The sequence below is a fragment of the Molossus molossus genome, unplaced genomic scaffold (genome assembly GCF_014108415.1).
Source record: "Molossus molossus isolate mMolMol1 unplaced genomic scaffold, mMolMol1.p scaffold_m16_p_20, whole genome shotgun sequence".
Taxonomy (NCBI): Eukaryota; Metazoa; Chordata; class Mammalia; order Chiroptera; family Molossidae; genus Molossus; species Molossus molossus.
Window position 1 is genome coordinate 41,058,675 of NW_023425356.1, and position 20,586 is coordinate 41,079,260.

Below are 20,586 nucleotides of genomic sequence, written 5' to 3' on the forward strand. Positions count from 1 at the left end.
ATAGATATTCCAGTTCCTGTTTCCTCCCACAACTGAATGGGGGGGGGGGGGGGGAACAAGCCTCCTTTCCTCCAGATTTCAGAATAAAACATTGTAAAACTTCTGTTGCAGATGAAGCACCCCAATACTTTTTTCCCCCTGCTCCTATGAGCATAAACTAAAGGAGGCATTGACAAAGACCTCCTAGAAATGTCTACAAATTCAGCTGAGTGAGCAAATACAAACAAGGGTAGGCCTAGACCCCTTGAGTGCCCTGGGGAAACCAGAACAAGCTAACATTAACCTGGCAGCCTGTGCCAAACTCAAACAAGTCTACCTTACTAAATAAATCCCCTCAGGTCCAGTCTAGGACACTTTCCAGCATGGCCTTCAGAGTTACATAAAGTTGCTGTCAGAGCCCAGTGTACATCACGCTTCCCTGAACAGGTTTGCCTCCCGGTGCAAGGTGGTGAGGTGGATAATTAAGTCTGGCATCTAGTATAAAAGGCCACAGAAGGTTTGGATAAGGACTACCCATTCTCAAGACTACTTTCCATCTCTAAAATTGGGCAAAAACAGCAAAGAACTGACTCTCTGAGAGGGGCCCCGCAGCCAGACAAACCAGAAACGCAGGGCGTGGGGGACGACGACAAAAATCAGAAGTAAACAAGTTTTTATAGCAACACCTATATTTATTATGCCTTTTCGGTCTTTTCCAATAGTTCTTTCTAAGTTACCGAATCGTCTCACCCCTTCTTTCGATGTGCATCTCTTCTCCCTCGCAACCTCCATGCCTCCTCCCTGCACACCAACACCCTCCACCAAAGGCGAGGGCCAACTCTAAGGTGCACCGCGGCCAGCTCCAGTCAAGGGCAGTTGCCTAGATGTAAACTTGACGTGGAGAAATCTAATCTCCCCCATCTGATCTCTCTGGGGATTTTGCCTCTAGTGGGGAGCAGAACAGGTGAGGGCGGCTGGAAGGAACCAGTTCCGGGACGGTCCGAAAGGGCGAAGTGAGGGTGCGGGGCAAGGAGGGACTAGGGCGAGATAAGTAAAAGGAGTCGCACCCAGAGCGCAGTCTCTCTCCCAGGGATCACCTTGCGTTGACCTACTTGAGCCGCGCTGGAAGGAACCAGACCGAGCGAGAGTCGGGGCGGGGCGGGGCGGGGCGGGGCGGGGCGGGGCGGGGCCGGCGAGGGTGGGCGGGGCCGCAGGGCTGCATCTTTCTGGTGCTCCCCTGTGATTCGCGGACAGATCCGAGCCGGAAGCGTCTGCAAAGCGTTGGCGGCGGCGGCGACGGCACACGTGGTGACGTGCGAAGGGGGTGAGGCGCGAGCAGCAGCCTCGGCGGCAGTGCCTCCGGGACGCTCGTGGAGGTGGGTGTCTCGGAACTGCTGGGCGCAGTCTCTCCGCCTGCCGTCTCCTCGTGGCCGTGCCAGCGGGCGGGCGAGCGAGCGAGTCCCCGAGCCCTCGCTGGCGCTCCCCTCTCCTCGCACCCTCCGCGGACTGGCCGCGCGTCCTCTCGCTCGCTCGCGTCCCCCCTCCGCGGCCTCGAGGCGCTTTCCGTTGGGCCTGTTCCCGCCCGCTTCCTGCTGCTCCCCATCGAAGCTCCAGAGATGAGTATTTCCATCTCTTCAGAGATGAACCAGGTAATAAGCGCAGTTCGCACCAAAGGTGGAGGCGGAAGCGGGCGCGGCCGCCGAGGGATGGCGTGGGCGGCCTCGGAGAGGGTGGAAGGCGCAGAGCGGTGTCCCGATCCCCGGGGAGGGACCCCGAGCCGCCGCCTCTGCCCTCCGAGGGCCAGCGGCCGGCGCCGCGCGGGCCTTGCCCTCGGGCCCCTGCCTTGGTTGCTGGTCGCGTTGGCGGCGGCCGGCGGTTGCCCGCAGCCTCGGAGAGCGCTGGGGCAGAGGAAGCAGGGCGGGCGGAACGAGCCGGGCCTGCCCGGGGGCCTGGGTCGGGGGCCTGGGTGGGGGTGCGGCGATGACCTGCCGGAGCGAGGGCGCGGGAATCTCCCTTCTCGCTGTCAGCACCAACGCCTAGTGTGTGGTCTGCACGGGTCTGGACTCTCCAACGTGAGACCTCCCGGGACCCGGCGCGTGTGGGCGGGGAGCCGACCCCGGGCCGCATCGGTGCCCCGGGCCTGGAGTGAGGTGGCACCGCGTCCCTGATCGCGGTGGGCCGCGGGGTCCTTTGTTCCCGCTCCACGTTGCCCGCTTTTCTTGCCAAGCGCGGGGAGAGGGGGGCGGGAGCAGGGAGGGAGCGGCTGCCCTGACGTGTTGGCGCTGAATGACTGCGGGGCCGGCCAATCCCCGGCGGGGGTGTGCAGGCGCGGGGCGCCTGGCCTCCCGCCTGCGGAGTGGGCTCCTGCCGCCGCGCGTGGAGGGAGGCCTGGGGCTGCAGGGTTCTGCAGTCACTCTGGGGCGCTGGCCACTTTCTTTATTTACGAAAGAAATCGGCGGTGAGGTTCGCTGTTTTAACGACTTTCTTTCTATGCATCTTGCAAAGGGTCTCCGGTTATAAGCACTTAGGAGGAACGTATCCGGCAGTATCAGATTGAGAGTTGAACGTAGGGAAACTTGAACCACAAATACTTTAGAACTAGATTTACTTTTCCCCAGTACGTCGGAGACAGATCTTTGTGTGAGACAGCTGACATTTGAAAACTATAGCAAGTAGAAATCAGATGCCTAAAGGGCGCGTTTTCATTTCCTAAGATCTGTTAGTGTTGGAGGATTAGAACACCCTGGCCTCCAGCTGTTCTTTGAGGACTTGTATGTGGATCTTCTGTCTAGTAATAAAGAGTAACTCTGGAAGCCTAGTACAGCATGGACTAGACTGTCTTTTCTGTTAATAATTCCAGTTCCATCGGTTAATTTAAAGAAAATAAAATACTAATGAATCGTTTGTAAGCATAATCTTGGTGAAAGTTATGGCTTAAAGACGCCAAGGAGTAGTTGTAGTTGTATATCTGGAGATGAGGCAAACACTATTTAGAATGGGATTGAGAAGAGTATCATTAATGTCGGCAGGTAGGCTACTTACCAAATGTCTATAATTTAGTAGCTGGAGTTTTGTAAAACGGACTAATGCCACTGACCAAAAAGAGACCCACAATGATTTTCCTTTGTATTTTCCTAACGGAGGACATCTCTGGTTAATAGATATACATTTCTTAATTTATTTTAATTTGTCGTTCTATTTTTCTAACTTTTCCCCCTAAAACAAAACATTCCAGGATTTTTGGCCACTTACTTTGAGGTGGGGTTTTGTTTTCTTTGTTTGAAAGGTATTTTAAGTGGCACTTAAATGCGGTTTTGCAAATAAGTGTTTTTTAATGTAAAAGTTTTCTTGTTAAGGAAATGTCTCAGTCATTGTTACTAAGATCAAGTACCACTAAAAATAATTTAATTGATTTCAACAGTACAATTGTATGGTCAAATCTACAAGAAGGGATTCTTAAAACTCGGGGATCTTCCCACCTTTTGTGCCAGAGTGTAAATGGAGGAATTATGAATAAGGGAGTGATTTCTGTTTTGTTGTTGTTGTTAGAACCACAGAAATTACATGTTTATCTTCACATACCAACTTCAGTTACCATCTTGTAAATGATTTTTGAACCTACACTTGGATCAATATTCTGACACTTGTGGTATCAACCCTAATGCCCAACAGGTACCTCAGTATTATGTCCCAAAGCAAATTCCTCTCTTCCTTCCTAGCTCTCAGCATGCAGCAAACTAAAATGAATGTTGTGCCTTTTGAATGTTGATTTTGATAATGATACCACATATCCAGGCTAAAATATCCTTACTGCCTAAGGATAAGCATGGGTATATAATATCTGTACTTAATTTTCCTGCATCAGTGTTTTAACCCTTTCCTGCAGACCATCTGCACATTTGTTAATGTCCTATGCTTCTCCTTGCTAAAATCCCTTTCTGCTCTCCAGCATTGTTTAAAACTAGCAGTGGACTCTCTTACTTCCTCTCCCACTATTTTCCAAATGCATCCTGCAAACTGCAGTCTATTGAAACAGAAATTGCTGCAGTTTCTGGAATGTGTGTGCAGTCATACATTTTTACTTTTTTTGTTTGAGCTGTCTTTTCTGCTCGGTTTATCTCTGGTTGGTCTACATAGTGTTCAAGGCTGGGGAATGGAGTTAACTCCGTTGTGCCTTGAGCATCCCATTCCAGATTTTGCCTGCCATATGCTTGGTGCCATAACGTATGTGGGATGAAAGAAGTACAGAACAATGAGGTTAGAAACGTGGAGCCAAGTGAGTCTGTCTGGTGACTTTTTATGTAGATGGATGGTGATAGTAGTTTCAGAGGTGACAATGGGAATCTATTACTTCTGGTTTTACAAAGATTTATTGGTTTTCTTTGCATTATTATAAAGTCCTTTAAAAATGGAGTTGATTGCTCTTTTGTGTGAGTCGGCTGCCCTCAAAAGATTGCCTTGCAGTTTAAATAATGTTTGTAATTTGCCTTAAAGTTTTAAGGATGCTTTGAAAGTTTGATAAGGTTTTATCTTGCTCTTCTTACTGAAGGCCCGAGAAAAATTTGGGGGGAGGCAGTGTTATGCCTACCTTTTAAAAACTCTTTGCTAAGACCTGTTGAATTGTAGTTCAGTTAAACTAACTTTTCAGGGGCTGTGGTAATGTGAATTTCTGGATATTACTAAAGAAGTTTAATTACTCATTTATTAGTCTTCTCCCTTTTCTTGCACTTGCTATATTAAGGACATGAAGTATATTCTCCAGAATATATTGTAGTTGACCTCAGTTTTAATTTAAAAAGTGGATAAGTCAAATGTATATTTTATGAAATGTTTTTATTGATTTTAGAGAGGAAGGAGAGAGAGAGAAACATCAATGCTGGAGAGAAACATTTATCAACCGCGTCCTGCATGCACCCCACTGGGGATCTAGCCTGAAACCTGGGCATGTGCCTTGACCAGGAATCAAACTGGCGACCTTTTCATCCACTGGATGACGCCCAACCAACTGAGCCACACCAGCCAGGGCAAATGTGTATTTTAAATATCAAACACAAGTCTAAGTTTTATACTTTTATATAAACTCTGGGGTGGTGGGACTTTTGGTTTGGTTTTTCAAAGGAAAAAAGTTCTCTCTACTTTTTTTCTTCTACTAGTTATTGAACTTGAATTTCATAGACCAAAATTAAGATTTTTCTGTGAATTTTTGAAATAGTTTAAAGCTCTCAATTTGCCTAGTCTTACTTTAGTGAAAATGAATGTGAATTTTCAAAAACATGTTTTTGCAGGAGTTGCTGTGACCCCCTAAAATTCTCTGGTGTTTCCTTTTAAAGGACTGAAAATATTTTAACCACCTGTTATTGTTTTTAAAAATAAATTTAAGGTAGAACTTCCAATTTATCAAATATAAGTAAGTGGCATTTTTAGTCTTAGATCAAGACTAATTTACAAATAGATACTGAATAAAACTGGTCAAAGTTTAAAATCTTTATAAATCTCCACATTATAATGTTTTTGGTTTTCTTCAAAGGGCACATTTTAATATCAACAGAATTTGCATGGCAGGTCCCCTTTCACCCTTGTTTCAAGAGCAGTTTATGAAACTGAAGTGAGGATTACCAGCTGCACGTGTGGATTGGTCACCCTGTATATACCATGTGTACCAAGATTTTCTTAATTTGAGCTGGATCTTGGCTAAAAGTGTTTGAAGGTTTCTTTAAGATATAGTGTGTTTTCTATCTGTATAGAGAATTGTGTGTTGCTTGGAAAACATTTATTTTATTAGACCTGGTTTCTGAAGAAAAGTTGAATTAACTAATTTGGATAAAAATGTAGAGCAGAGGCAATCAGTGTTATATAATGGTATGATACAGTTTTGTTGGGGGGTTAGCATTGACAACAGTCCCAACTGAATCAGAAGAATATTCAGGTATTCTTGAAATAAGACCTAAGTTACACATTTAGGGCATGTGGGATCCCTCTCTCTTACAAAGAGTTATGTGTTGAATTTAACAAATAGGTTTGTTGAATTAGAACTGGACCAGACTTAAGTGATTACCTTAACATAATTGTTAAATTAGAATTGTGGATTTGATTGATGTATAAGGAAAGTCTGGGTAATTTTAAGATGTCCATTTAAAAAAGTATGCACATGCCCTGGCCGGTGTGGCTCAATTGGTTTGGCATTGTTCCCCGCACCAAGAAGTTGCATTTGATTCCCGGTCAGGCACATACCCAGGTTGCAGGCTCAATCCCTGGTGAGGGGCATGCAGGAGGCAGCAGATCGATCTTTGTCTCTCATCAATGTTTCTCTCTCCCTTACTTTTTCTCTCTTTAAAAAAAAAATCAATTAAAAAATCAATTAAATTAAAATTTAAAGAATGCACATCTTTCAAATAATTTCTTAGTTCTGGTTTCCTGAGTTAATGGCAGTAGCAGTTCAGGTGAATCTTTATATTCAAGTGTCTGGCTAAGTTTTGGTGGGGGGTAGAGGGAATGCATACAAAGATGAGTAAGACAGAGGCTCTACCTTCAAGGGACCGTGAATCAAGGAAGATAAGCAGGTATACAGAAACACAACCCAGAACAGGCCAGCTGTAAGATCTCCCACACTTTTCAGAGAAGGTTCCGTATGTGGAGAAACTACTTACCTGTGAGGATTTGGCAGGGGCTCTATGGAGGTAAAATTTCGTCTGGCAGAGGTTGGATTAAGGGTATTCCAAGAAGGTACAGAGGCTGAGAAGTGCAGAGCATATTTGGGGAAACAGTGTACTGTATCTGGTTTGACTGTAACATTGTGTACATGTCTGGGAATGATGCCCAAGTTGTTTGCTGGCTGTTGAAAACAAGGATCATGTGTTTCTATATTAAAAGGATTTTTTTATTACCTGATTAGTTGCAGGTTAAATGAAAAATGTTTATATATAATCACATTTGTGTTCTTTTCTCTCTTTGTGCCTTTTCAAAATCTCTTCAAGATCACAACTTTGTGTGATATGATCGACCTAGATTGATGACATTCTGAATATCTAAAATTTTTCATTGTTGCAGATTATGATACATGATTATCACAGAAGAAACTCATGTCTATAGCTTTTAAGGACTTGATTACATCATTCCAAGCCTGATAGTTTTGGAATCACCATTAGAGTTTAAGACACCTCTGTTCTCTTCCATCACCTGTCTTCATACCTCAACGAAGTGCTAAGTTTGAACATTCCTTTGTCCTTGGATTATTTAAGACATCCCAGAAATACATTTCTTACCAGTATAGTAGGTAAGTGAACATTCATTGCCTAATGCAGAATTAAGACACCTTGTTTTTCTGAACACCATACCAAGTTCACTAACAGCTTTTCATAATTTTTATAAGGTGATGCCAGTAATCATTTGTAATAAAAAAACATTTTTCTATTTTTTCCTTTGTTTTGAATTTGAATAAGTTACTTCAAACTGAAATCTGTTACTGCCTTTTTTTTTTTTTTTAATTGCTTTTTAGAGAGAGAGGGAGAGGGAAAGAGAAACATCAATGTGAGATGGAAACATCTATCAACTGCCTCCTGCACGCCCCCTACTGGAGATCAAGCTGCATTCCGGGCATGTGCCCTGACCAGGAATTGAACCAGCAACCTTTGGGTGCATGGCACAACACCCAACCAATTGGGCCACACTGGCTAGGGCCTATTACTGCTTTTCAGTGTTGTGTCTTGTATAGCCCATTAGTAGCTTGTTCCCAAGAAAAGGTGACATGGAAACTTAAAAAGAACATAAGTTTCTAGTATGTATTCTTATAAATGATTTAGAGTATCTGAAATCTGCAAAGGGAAGAGAATTTAAGTTCATCTTATATATCAGTTATTCTCATTTGTGGATAACAGAATTACAGCAGCCAAAAGGAAACCCATTCGTGAGGACCAGTTCACCACTGTCCAGGCTTTTAGTTTGTTCCTGCAATGGGTTTGGGTAGAGCTGGGTTTACATTTCTTTCCCTTTACAATGACTGTGTTAATAGGCATAGAGACTGCCAAAGTTGCTGAGATAACCCACTACTGTAGGAATCCTTAAAAAGATGACCAAAGTGTGGGACATTGATTCTCAACCTTCCTAATGCCGCGACCCTTGAATACAGTTCCTCCTGTTGTGGTGACCCCCAACCATAAAATTATTTTTGTTGCTACTTCATAACTGTAATTTTTCTACTGTTACGAATCACCATGTGTTTTCCAGTGGTCTTAGGTGACCCCAAAGGGGTCGCGACCCACAGATTGAGAACCGCTGGTGTAGGAGTACAAAGACCTGGACATCCAGTGCCAGTGTTGTTTCAGTAATGCTTTTGTATAACGTTGTTGATTCGATAACATTTGAAAATAAAGATACTGTATTACTCTTTGAAATATAAAGGTCACCATTCACAAGTAAAATAACTCATTCTTTTTGCCCTTCAGCCAAATTTATAAGAAAAAATGATTCCCAATGGATATTTAATGTTTGAAGACGAAAATTTCATTGAGTCTTCTGTTGCCAAATTAAACGCCCTGAGGAAAAGTGGCCAGTTCTGTGATGTTCGACTTCAGGTAGTTAAAGCTTAATTGGAAACTTACAGAATTGGTCTTTTATTAGTAAAAGCCATAGGATCTTGGATTTGCTTATTTTCTCATTCACAGGAGGCATTTAATGAAATATCTTTTAAAATGAATGATTAAGTAGAGAAATACATAGTCCACAATATTTCTGATTTTAATTCCTCATAATTTCAGGTCTGTGGCCATGAGATGTTAGCACACAGAGCGGTCCTGGCTTGCTGCAGTCCCTATTTATTTGAAATCTTTAATAGTGACAGTGATCCTCATAGAGTTTCTCATGTTAAATTCGATGATCTCAACCCAGAAGCTGTTGAAGTCTTGTTGAATTATGCCTACACTGCACAGTAAGTTCTTTGAAGTCATTTATATAATCAGGGAATGTCATCAGGAAAATCTAAGTTTCTCTAGATTTAAATTGAGGCCTTGGATGTGAAATGATAACCTTTTTTTTTTTAATAGGTTGAAAGCTGATAAGGAATTAGTGAAAGATGTTTATTCTGCAGCCAAAAAGCTAAAGATGGACCGAGTAAAACAGGTAGAGTACCAGAAATAATACAAGGACTGCTGTTGTCAGGGAGTCTAATTTTTTTTTAATATGTTTTTATTGTTTTTTGTTTTTTTTTATTAGAGAGAGGGGAAGGGAGAGAGAGTAGAAACATTGTTCGCCTGCATCCTGCACGCCCCCTACTGGGGAACAAGCCCACAACCTGGGCATGTGCCCTGACCAGGAATTTAACTAGGACCTCTCAGTCCATGGGATGATGCTCAAACCACTGAGCCACACCAGTCGGGCAGGAGTCTTGTATGATTAGAATGTATGTCTTGTCATTTGTTAGTCTCAAAAACTTGAAAGTCTCTTTTTCCCTCTAGAGAACTGAATACGCTGTTTGAAATGTGGAGCTGTAATGTAGCAAGGTCACACCTCCTCTCGGAATGGGCTAAAGTCTTGCTCTTCTAATAGTTTTCTCTGTCAGGGTGTCTGTATAGCATGAATTAAAATATTTTTCTCAAATTAATCATATAACTTCAATTCTTTGTTCATATTTTTTTTTTAAATTGATTTTAAAGAGAGGAAGGGAGAGAGAGAGACTGAGAAAGAGAGAGAGAAACACCAACTTCTTGTTCCACTTATTTATGCATTCATTGGTTGATTCTTTTTTTTTTTTTATCCTCACCCGAGGACATTTTTCCATTTTTTATTCAGAGTGGGAAGGAGAGAGAGGAAGAGAGAGAAACATCGATGTGAAAGGGACACATCGAGTGGCCACCACCCACACGACCCAACCAGGGCCGGGGACAAACTGCAGCCAAGGTACATGCCCATAGCAGGACATTGGTTGATTCTTGTATGTGCTCTGACCAGGGATCCAACCTGTGACCTTAGTGTATCAGGACGATGTTCTAAACAACGGAGCTACCCAGCTAGGGCAATTCTTTGTGGGGTTTTTTGTTTGTTTTTTACTCTTCTGGGTTCTTTAAAAGTTATCACTTCTAGAATTTAACACCATTGAGAAGTACTTAATAATTCATAGGAAGAAAAGCATTTAATCCTCTATGTAGGAGTGAGTAAACTGCAACCCTCCCACCAGATGCCTGTTTTTATCAAGTTTTATTGGAACACAGCTTTCATTTACATACGGTCTGTGGCCACTTTCCACCTATAGTGACAGTTGAGTAGTTTTGACAAAGACAGCAGGCCCACAAACCTAAGACACTTAACTATTTGGCCCTTTAAGAACCTTTCCTGGCACCTCCTTTAACAGCACTCTGCTTAAATATCCTCCCATGGCTTGTAGCACATATCCCTCAGGTTAGCACCAGGTTCTCCCTAGTGTAGTTGCTATTTTTCCAAAATTATTTCCTATTCACTTTTGCTCCAATCAAACTAAACTGTTTGCAGCGTCTTCCCTATCTGCATTCTACATCATCTGTCCTGTAGAGCCCAGTTCAGATGTTGCCTTCATGAAGGCTTCTCTAATTACTCTAGTTGAGAATTATACTTGTCTTAACATTTCATGTGCAGTATTATAGCATTTCAGTGTAGTGTTTTTTTCCTTAAACAGTTGACACATCTGTATGGCATTTGTTGTTTATCGTTTGTATACATTGTTTTTTCCCACTGTTAAACTTGTTCTGTTAGGGCAGTGATTTTTTTAATTCATTTTTATGTCTTTACATAATGCTTACATATAGAGTATGAAATGCTTGTTGAAGAAAATGTATGTAAATGTTGGTGCTCATTTGTTTTCCAAGGTTTGTGGCGATTATTTACTGTCTAGAATGGATGTTACCAGTTGCATCTCCTACCGGAACTTTGCAAGTTGTATGGGAGACTCCCGTTTGTTGAATAAGGTTGATGCTTATATTCAGGAGCATTTGTTACAAATTTCAGAAGAGGAAGAGTTTCTTAAACTTCCACGGCTAAAGGTAAGGAGTAAATTTTTAAAGAGATATATACTACTTGGTTCAAGGCATGGAATCTCTGTTAATGTTTTGGGCAAATGAGTGATGGTTGTGAAAAAGAGTACACTGAAATGATACTGTTATTTTTAGCAGTGTTGTAATGGTTTTCTTCCAACCAATTTTGTTTTCTTTGTTTTTTGGCTACTGGTTCTTAATTCCAATTCACAATGTAGAGTAAATGTGTGGAATGCATTGGGGCATCTTTATTAAGCTAAAAATTGGAGAGTGAACACTGATCCATGTGTTACTGTTTCTCCCCCCCGCCACTCTAGTTGGAGGTAATGCTTGAAGATAATGTTTGCTTGCCCAGCAATGGCAAACTGTATACAAAGGTAATCAACTGGGTGCAGCGTAGCATCTGGGAGAATGGAGACAGTCTGGAAGAGCTGATGGAAGAGGTTAGTTTTAAAGTAAATGGGATTCAACAACTCTTAAAAAAGTATTTTGCTATAACATGAAGGATTCCCTCTCACTTTTATTTTATAACCATGACCCTAAAGAATTTAAATTTTGCTATAGGTACCCCTAAGCTGAGAAACAGGGGGGGTGTCCAGGTGAGCTGAATGAACTGTTCAGTTTGGTCTTCTGCTTTTTCTTTTTTTTTTTTTTTTTTTTTTAATTTCTTTGCTTATTATGTGCTTATTAACTTTCTTTAAAGTAGCATGTAATTTGCTTTAGAGATGGGAGGTGGTACACTGAAATTTTCTGTAGATTCTTAATTTTTCTTCACAGGTTTTTGCTTTAAAATTGACAAGTAAGTAAAAGCTTCTAATGGTTGTTCCTCCCCGTTGATTTATCTCCCCATAGGTTTATTAACAAAACTAGGATACCCAAGACTGAAGAGACAAGAAGAATCCTCAAGTGTATTGACACGTAAAGAAGCAGCAGTCCTGCCCCAGTTCTCCTAAGAAAAATCCGCTGTGGGCAGAGAACGATGATGATTTAATGGTGTTTACTCCTTTACAGGAATCTTATCTTTAAAGCTTTGTGTTTTTCAATGGTGTTATTCATACATATAGTCACCAACTTGGGCTTTTAAAAACCACGCAAGAAAAAATTAATGGAGAATTAGGGGAATTAAACGCAGGCAGATGGAGCGGTGCGGTGACCTTGAGTTTATCCCTCCGCTTAGGCCTTTCAGGTTCACTAGTGGCTTACCAAGTCTGTTAGGCCTTTAAAAATACTGTTACCATTACGTTTTGAAAGGCCAACAGATGATCTTTAAGTTCTATATGGTTTTTCACTTGAAAATCAGATGCATTCGCCATGTATTTGCATCGATTAAGGGAAGCATCTTGACAGCATCTTGTTTGAATTTTTGGATTTGTTTTTCTTGACATTGCCTACAGGACAGAAATATGTTTATGCAAATTAGACGACTTATCCTGAGAGGTGTAAAGCACGTTCAGTATTTTATTGTAAATGTGTATATTCTTTAAGATCCTATCTATTGTACTAGTGCCTTTTTTCTTAATGCAATATAATAGAAGCTATGAAAAAAATGAAGACTTCTTTCACCCAATCAAGCCAAGGACTTTTCAGCCAGGATTAGAAGATTCTGTATTTTATTTTTGTTTTGTTTTTTTTAATTTTTACAACCATGACATGTTGTTTTCTTTGCTTCGGGATCCTGCCAGAGTAAGATGTCAAGAAGCCCAAGAAGCACACTGGAGGTTACCTTGAGGCGGTTGTGTGATCTGCGTACTAAAAGTGTAGCCATGGAGACGGTAGCCACATGGGTGTTCTGTTGCTGTTTTGCAGGTTCAAACCTTGTACTACTCAGCTGATCACAAGCTGCTTGATGGGAACCTACTAGATGGACAGGCTGAGGTGTTTGGCAGTGATGATGACCACATTCAGTTTGTGCAGGTACACATTGCACATCTGAGGTAACCTCAGGTTAAAGTTTGATTAGAGCATTCTATAGTGTACTGCAATTTTCCTTCAATAAAGGAAAGTGGAAGAATTTCATTGGTATGACTGGACAGAAACATTTTTGGGAGAAAACAAGCATACCTTCAAGCTTCCACCACTTTTGCTACATTAAAAGACATTAACTCAGCAAATTAGGAACCCCATTTAGATTTTTTTCTCAATAGCATTTACAAATAGTAAGAAAAATGACAAATAAGATGAAGCAATATAGAAATTTGGCTAGAAAAATAGTTGTTTGCAACAGGAATGACTATAAAATAGATCCAATTTTCAAGACTCTCAGTAATAAACTTTTTAAGTTTATGGACAGATTACAGAGAAAACTGCACAAATCCTAAGTGTCACATAGTGAGCCCACTAGTCACCCGGGTCAAGAAGAGCTTTCTAGTGCCCTGGGAGCCTCCCTCCTGCCCCTTCCCGACCATTGCCATGAACTACCCCCGAAGGAAATCATTATCACAACTTCTAAAAATACAGGTTTGCCTGTGTTTGAACTTGATATAAATGGCCACACAGTATGTAATCATTTTTTGGCCTTTAGTTCAACATTGTATTTATGAGGGATAAAATATAAAGTAGGTGGAGTTGACCCACTTTAAGGGTTCTCCTTTAATAATTAGAAGACAAAGAATAGACTCAGACGTAACCTGTATGGTGATGTCAGGTGTTCTATGTTAATAGTGGCCAAACAGCTTTATTTTCAGAAAGTTTATGGGTCTGAAAGTTTTCTAAAGTACTCTCAGTAAGCAAAGGTGGAATGCTTGGTAAATGGCAGGCATTGTGTTAGATTTGGAGACACAAGAAAGTGTAAGAGACAGCTTCTACTTTAGGAACTTATAGGAGTAGGTAAAACAATACAGACTTATAAGAGGTAACTACTGAAGGTATAAAGGGAAGGACATAGTAGAGTCAAGAGGAGAGAAACGAGGGACATTTCACAAAAGAGGCAACATTTGCGCAGTCTTAGGGTTAGAAGAGTGTGCACAGCAGACAGTCGCATCAGATAGCAAAGAAAGTCCGCACAAGGGTGGCATGCTTGGAAGTGCAGGTTCCCAGATTAGGAAAGTGAGTAAATGGGGCTTATGCTTTATCCTCCAAGTAGTGGGGAACTTTCATAGATTTTTAGACAAGGAAGTAGATCCAATATGAACAGATACATTTCATAATAGTGGATGGGTTAAATTACGGTATTTCTCTAGAGCAAAGATTTGTGTACTTATTAATTATGTTTTAGACACACGGTTAACTATCAGGTAGCCTCTGGGTTGTGGGATTCTAGCTAGTTTGTGTTTTGTTTTTTTTTACTTTACAAAATGATTGCATTAAACTTCCATTTTTATAACCAGGTAGAGAAGGTAGATTAGCGCTCGTGAGACCAATGTGTAAGGGCACGAAGGAAAAAGGAAGGACTATAGATATAGTTACAAAGATTGAGTCAGTAGTTCTTAATGATTGGTCCATTTACATTAGGAAAATTAAGGAAAAGGAAGAATTTGAGAGAGAGCAGGATTCTGACCTGTGACTCCTTAGGAGGCAGTGCCATGAATCAAGATCATGAAGTAAGAAGATGAAGGGACACTAAGCTTTAGGAATAGGAAAAGAAGGTGAGAAGGAAGCCAGTAGGAAGGTAGGACGATCGGAATCACACTGTGTTGTAAGAGCCAGTTAACCCAGGAGGAGGAAGTCTGAAGGACTCACGTGCCAGCTGTGTCATCTGGGGAGACATGGAAGAGAAGTTAGGAACCTCCCTCCTACACTGGTTTTAGGAAACCACTTAGTAACCTCGAGTGGATATAATTTCCAAAGAGTATAAAGGTTAAGAAACCTGTAGTTTGAGAAGCTCAAAAACCACCACCAGAGACTGCCTCTTGGGAGACGGAGGCAAAGAAAGCATGAGCCAGTGAGTGGGCTGGTGGTAAAGTTGATGTGAGGAAGCTGGAAGAATTGAAGATGTTCCAGAAGGAATATAAAAGTGTTAACCAGCATTTCTGCCAAAGGCTGTTGGTTCTGTAACACTGGCATCTTCATTGTTACTGTGCTTTTTTCTCTTTCATGTTGGTTTTCTCTCCTCTCTAGAAGTTCTCTCATTGTGATAGAAGCTCTTAATGTAAGCATTATCAATTGGTGATACTTTGTGTCCGATGGACTGGCGCCAGGCTATGGATCCCTTCTTCCCAGATTGGGATGGGGTTTTATGTGCCTTGTAATTCTCATGGTAGAGGATACATTGTCGTATAAAAAGTGGCTTCATACTCGGAATTCCTTCATACTCGGAATTCACATGGTACATTCTCTGCCCTTTCTCAAAATAGCCTACAGACGTGTAACCACACTTGCTGAATGGCCTAGACCAAACTTTTCAATAGTTTTTTGAAGCCTCATGTAGCTACCAAAATCTTTTTCTCTATTATTACATAGCTTTTTGCTTCCACTAGAAATAGAAATTTCCATTAAAAACTTTACCTACCCATGTGGCTCTGGCCCTGGGGACCAAAATAAGTGGATAGGCAGACTTGGCCAGGTACTGAAGGTGATAGGTGGTACCTGTTCGTTGACAGCTCGTCTCAGAGTAGTTAGTGTTGACTCTTCCAATTCTCTATGATCGTATCGTTGGAAGTGTCACGGGCTAAAGTAATTAGACAAAAATCATCAAAGGGAACTCACACATGAGAACACACTGTAATTCTCTTACAATCATTTGCAACTTTGTTCCTTTCTCCCTCCGTTAGTGTTCCTGGATATTCTGTTTTGTGAATGGTTGGTTCTTTTAGTAGTAGTGTTTCATTTCTCATTACTATTTTATATTTTTGTGTTTTGATGTAGTTTAATTAGTCTGGAAATAGACTCTATAATATCTGTAAGGTAGTCCTAAAGAAATATACTGTTAAGTGTTTCTTGTTGTTAGCACCTCTTTCCTGTAAAATACTGTCAGAGAGGCTGGATGGATATTATTTGCTCACTTTTTTGCTTGCATTGTGTGAAGGATACCAGTACATATGATTTATTTAGGTTTGACAGTTCCGTGGAGACAGTGGGTTAAATGTATTCTCAGTTAATTCATGCCATTTTAAATTTATAACATCTTTTAGAACATTCTGTACTTAATATAAAGAGTATGAGAGTTTATGTGGATTATGGGGTAGAGGATTTCCTTTTTCTCCTCCATTAAGGAATTGATATTTGACTCACAATATATTTTTTAAGTTGTTCAAATTGAGCTTTTCTTGACCAGGCAATTTGTGTAAGTGTAGTTGTTATTAAGTGGAGATAGAAATATGCGTGTGATTTGTGTCGACTGGAATTGTTGGTTTGTGTTAAATTTAGGCATGCTATAATGTCATACATAGGTGGAGGATACTGAGTGTTTTTTCAGTGTTGTGAAATAGCTCAGGAACAAAGGTACACCAGGTATGGTCTTTGGCTAGGTTTCTGTAGCTACCTTTTGATTTTGCAGAAAAAACCACCACGTGAGAATGGCCATAAGCAGATAAGTAGCAGTTCCACTGGATGTCTCTCTTCTCCAAATGCCACAGTACAAAGCCCTAAGCACGAGTGGAAAATCGTTGCTTCAGAAAAGACTTCAAGTAAGTGTATTACCCTTGTCAGATTATTAAAATTCAGTTATTTTTTAAGAAGGAGTGTTAGTGGAACCATTTTTTTAATGCCTTCAGATTGACTATTTGAGGAAAAAACTCAGAAGCAACTAAGTTTGGAATACAAGAGCAGATTGTTCCTGTCTGGAATCTAGAGTTCAATTCAGGATTGCACAGCAACCAAAAGTAATAATAACTGCATCTTAAACATAGAACTCTTGTGGTTTTACAGATAACACTTACTTGTGCCTGGCTGTGCTAGATGGTGTATTCTGTGTCATTTTCCTTCACGGGCGAAACAGCCCACAGAGCTCCCCAACAAGTACTCCGAAACTAACTAAGAGTTTGAGCTTTGAGATGCAGCCAGATGAGCTGATAGAAAAGCCCATGTCGCCTATGCATTACGCACGGTCGGGTCTGGGGACAGCGGAGATGAATGGCAAACTCATAGCTGCAGGTAAGAGCAAGGGTGGTGATTTCTTACTGGAAACTTTCAACCAGCCCAGCTCCAAATGGACACTTGACACTTGTGACATGCACGCTTTGGAAGAGAGTGTTTACTACGCCTTCTTCCTTGGCATTCCACTTTATCACACTGTAAGACAACAGAGAAATAATAAGTAAATACTGTTGTTGTACTGCCTAATCTCTGACGCAGTATCTTTTTCTAATTCTTAAAAAAACAATAAAGTGGGTAAATTGTTCTAATGTTTAAGCCAACACCAAGCAATTTAGTCACACTGACAATATTGTTAATTCAGTTATTTATAAGCACTTAAACATGAACTACTGGGGCCTTATATATAAGATTGTGGATAAAAACTCTTTTTCTTGCTATGCAGATTACGTAAACCATTCTGGACCAGAAACCCTCGTCCAGGTTAATATTTTAAACATAAATCTTTATGGTTCTTTTACCAGGTGGCTATAACAGAGAGGAATGTCTTCGAACAGTTGAATGCTATGATCCACATACAGATCATTGGTCCTTCCTTGCTCCCATGAGAACACCAAGAGCCCGATTTCAAATGGCTGTACTGATGGTAAATGCATTAAGTTTCAGGGAGAAGCAACCCACGTTTAGCTTTTTCTCATAACTTTAGAAGGGTGGAAATGCTAATCTCTCACTTTTGGTACAGGGCCAGCTCTATGTGGTTGGTGGATCGAATGGCCACTCAGATGACCTGAGTTGTGGAGAGATGTATGATCCAAACATAGATGACTGGATTCCTGTCCCAGAGCTGAGAACTAATCGTTGTAATGCAGGTAAAAAATGCTTTTCTTCTGAGATAGCAGTATTTAAACATGATAATTAGATTATCAATGTGTAACCTTATTTTATACTCACATAGGGGTGTGTGCTCTGAATGGGAAATTATACATCCTTGGTGGCTCTGATCCATATGGCCAGAAAGGACTGAAAAATTGTGATGTTTTTGATCCTATAACGAAGTCATGGACAAGCTGTGCTCCTCTAAACATTCGTAAGTTGACTTTTTTCCTTCATGTTTTCTTTTCCTAAAAAGACTTGAATCAACAGTATATGTAGTACACACTTACAGTTTGGGGACTAGAGTAATAATTTTGGTTTGATTTCATTTTATAGGTAGACACCAGTCTGCAGTCTGTGAGCTTGGTGGTTATTTGTACATAATTGGAGGTGCAGAGTCTTGGAATTGCCTGAGCACCGTAGAACGTTACAATCCTGAAAATAACACCTGGACTTTAATTGCACCCATGAATGTGGCTAGGCGAGGAGCTGGTGTAGCTGTTCTGGATGGTGAGTAGCACTGGTTAGTGGCAAGAATTTGTTGTAAAATACCAAGAGAATGTCAGTGGTAACTAGATGTTTGTTTAATTAAGAATTTAGAAGCAGCCATCTTTTCTGATGCAATGGGGATTGGGGGTTTATCTTTTAGAAATGTCTTTCCTAATCAGAAACTCGGTACTTGATGTAACCTCAATATAGTAATTCATTAATCTTTTGATGAATTCACTGAATTAAGTTCTAAGTCATTTTCCTCCATAAACCATACTCATAATGCTTCATTTTGGAGTTTGCGTTTACTTATTTAGAGCAAGAATTTTATGAAGTATTTTATTTGCAAATCATCTAGATCCAGTCATTCTAATTGTCTATTTGATACCTAATTGGAAGCAAAACTTTTAGACTATTTTAAGAAGTCTTCCCAAGACATTAAACTTAGTTTTATACAGACACAGCTTCCTTTTCCATATACAATGTATTGATTTACTTACAATTATTAAAATGAATTTAACTAGCCTTGTTTTTGGAACAAAAGCAGATGTTAGTAAGCTTGTGGCTCAGCTGGTGCAAGTATGTGTGCGTAGACACGCCCACCAGCAGCCTGCTGGTCTGCGCCTCTAGCCACTGTGAGCTTGGTCAGTTCTTTCCCAAGTGCAGCACTAACCTTTCTTCATGATGTTGATGGATGCCATAGGAACTCAACTCTTGTTTGATCAATCAGCCCGTGGTAAAATTGGTTTTGTCACATGTCCTTTCACTTAAAGTCCTCATAGGATTTACTGACAACATTAAGTGAGAACTCTATCATATATGTGCATTTTTCTGAGTAATAGTGTTTATGTTAACATTTTATGTTAGAAAACAACAACTAACTGCTCTACATGTATATTTGAAAGCAGTCATAACTCTCAACTTTATTTCCAAGAACTTTCTTTACCAACATCATTTTATATATTTGGGAAGCTCTAGAAAATGTTTAATTATCTGAAATCTGCTTTTCTATTACTTCTTTTGAATCTTAGTTGTTACACACTAGACTAATACAAAACATCCAGTGCACAGAGCTTTTTTGGTTTGCCACTTACTACTAGCTGTGTCTTTTGGCAAGTTGTCCAACTTCCTTGTGCCTTAGTTCATCTGTGAAATGGCAGTAATAGCAACTACCACATAGAATTGCGAGAACTGCACTTTAGTTAGATGCCCCCCCACACACACACTTAAGTTGCCTGTGCTTCCTGTATGAGTGGTTTTATCTATTTCATTCCATTTATATCCCCAGTCTCTAGAGAGTACTTGCCACCCTAGTAGGCATTTAATAAATACTTCTGACAGAATGAAGAGGCATTTCTGAGAACCACTGATATTAGCAAAAGATAGATTTGGGTGGTTTTTTTTTCTTTATCTGGATTGATTTGTCTCATTTCTCTTTTAGGAAAACTGTTTGTAGGTGGTGGCTTTGATGGCTCTCATGCCATCAGCTGTGTGGAGATGTATGATCCAACTAGAAATGAATGGAAGATGATGGGAAACATGACTTCACCAAGGAGCAATGCTGGGATTGCAGCTGTAGGGAACACCATTTATGCAGTAGGAGGATTTGATGGCAATGAATTTCTGAATACTGTAGAAGTTTATAACCTTGAGTCAAATGAGTGGAGCCCCTATACAAAGATTTTCCAGTTTTAACAAATTTAAGATTCTTTCAAACTAACAGGCTTAGTGATGTAATTGTGTTTAGTTACAGGTACATTTGTGAATAAGGAGGGTGGGTGGGTATAGAGGTTGCTAACAGCAACACAGAGCTTTTGCATATTGCATATTATTAAACATGCTGTACATAGTTTTTTGTGTTACTGGGAAAGGAATGCAAAGTTGAAGGTCTGTTTTATGTATTTTTAGGACTACTTTGGTTATTTTACTTTCTGGAAGTTAATACTGTAAAATAAACCAAGAATTGATTGGGCACATCGTTTCAAAAAGTCCCCACTCCTCCACATTTGTTTTGCCAATTTGCACATTAAATGACTCTTTTCTCAAATGTCTATTAGGGCAGGGGGTAGGGTACTAAGATATAGGCATCTGGGTTTTTTAAGGGCCCCTTTTCAATAACTGGAACACTCTATAACAAAGGAGATTTATTTAACTAGATGGCAACTACTCTTTGTTTTTATTAAAAGATAGCTGATGTGCCTGCCAAGATTTAATCTTTTATGATTGCCTTTTATAACTTTTTATATTCTCAGCAGAGTGCTTTACCTGTTGAAGTGGG

The 20,586-nt window shown here is 40.6% G+C and overlaps 1 protein-coding gene and 1 pseudogene across 4 annotated transcripts; one reads left to right on the forward strand and one right to left on the reverse strand.

The window, feature by feature from the left end:
* The window catches only part of LOC118636988, a 38,844-nt pseudogene extending 36,738 nt beyond the window's left edge, over window positions 1–2,106 (reverse strand).
* On the forward strand, window positions 1,237–20,280 carry LOC118637968 (influenza virus NS1A binding protein). 4 transcript variants are annotated; one of them, XM_036273686.1, is made up of 15 exons: window positions 1,237–1,628; window positions 7,027–7,252; window positions 8,421–8,549; window positions 8,733–8,902; window positions 9,018–9,093; window positions 10,812–10,985; window positions 11,294–11,419; window positions 12,783–12,890; window positions 16,411–16,540; window positions 16,782–17,006; window positions 17,471–17,592; window positions 17,689–17,815; window positions 17,902–18,033; window positions 18,156–18,329; window positions 19,750–20,280. In XM_036273686.1, exons 3-15 carry the CDS (start codon window positions 8,439–8,441, stop codon window positions 20,001–20,003), a joined length of 1,929 nt encoding a protein of 642 aa, XP_036129579.1. In that variant the 5' UTR covers window positions 1,237–1,628; window positions 7,027–7,252; window positions 8,421–8,438; the 3' UTR covers window positions 20,004–20,280. The 4 variants fall into 4 exon arrangements, with proteins under 4 accessions (XP_036129579.1, XP_036129582.1, XP_036129581.1 ...); XM_036273687.1 differs by lacking the exon at window positions 1,237–1,628 and adding an exon at window positions 6,471–6,656; XM_036273689.1 differs by lacking the exon at window positions 16,782–17,006 and having other exon boundaries at window positions 1,519–1,628.
* The last annotated feature ends 306 nt before the right edge of the window (window positions 20,281–20,586 follow it).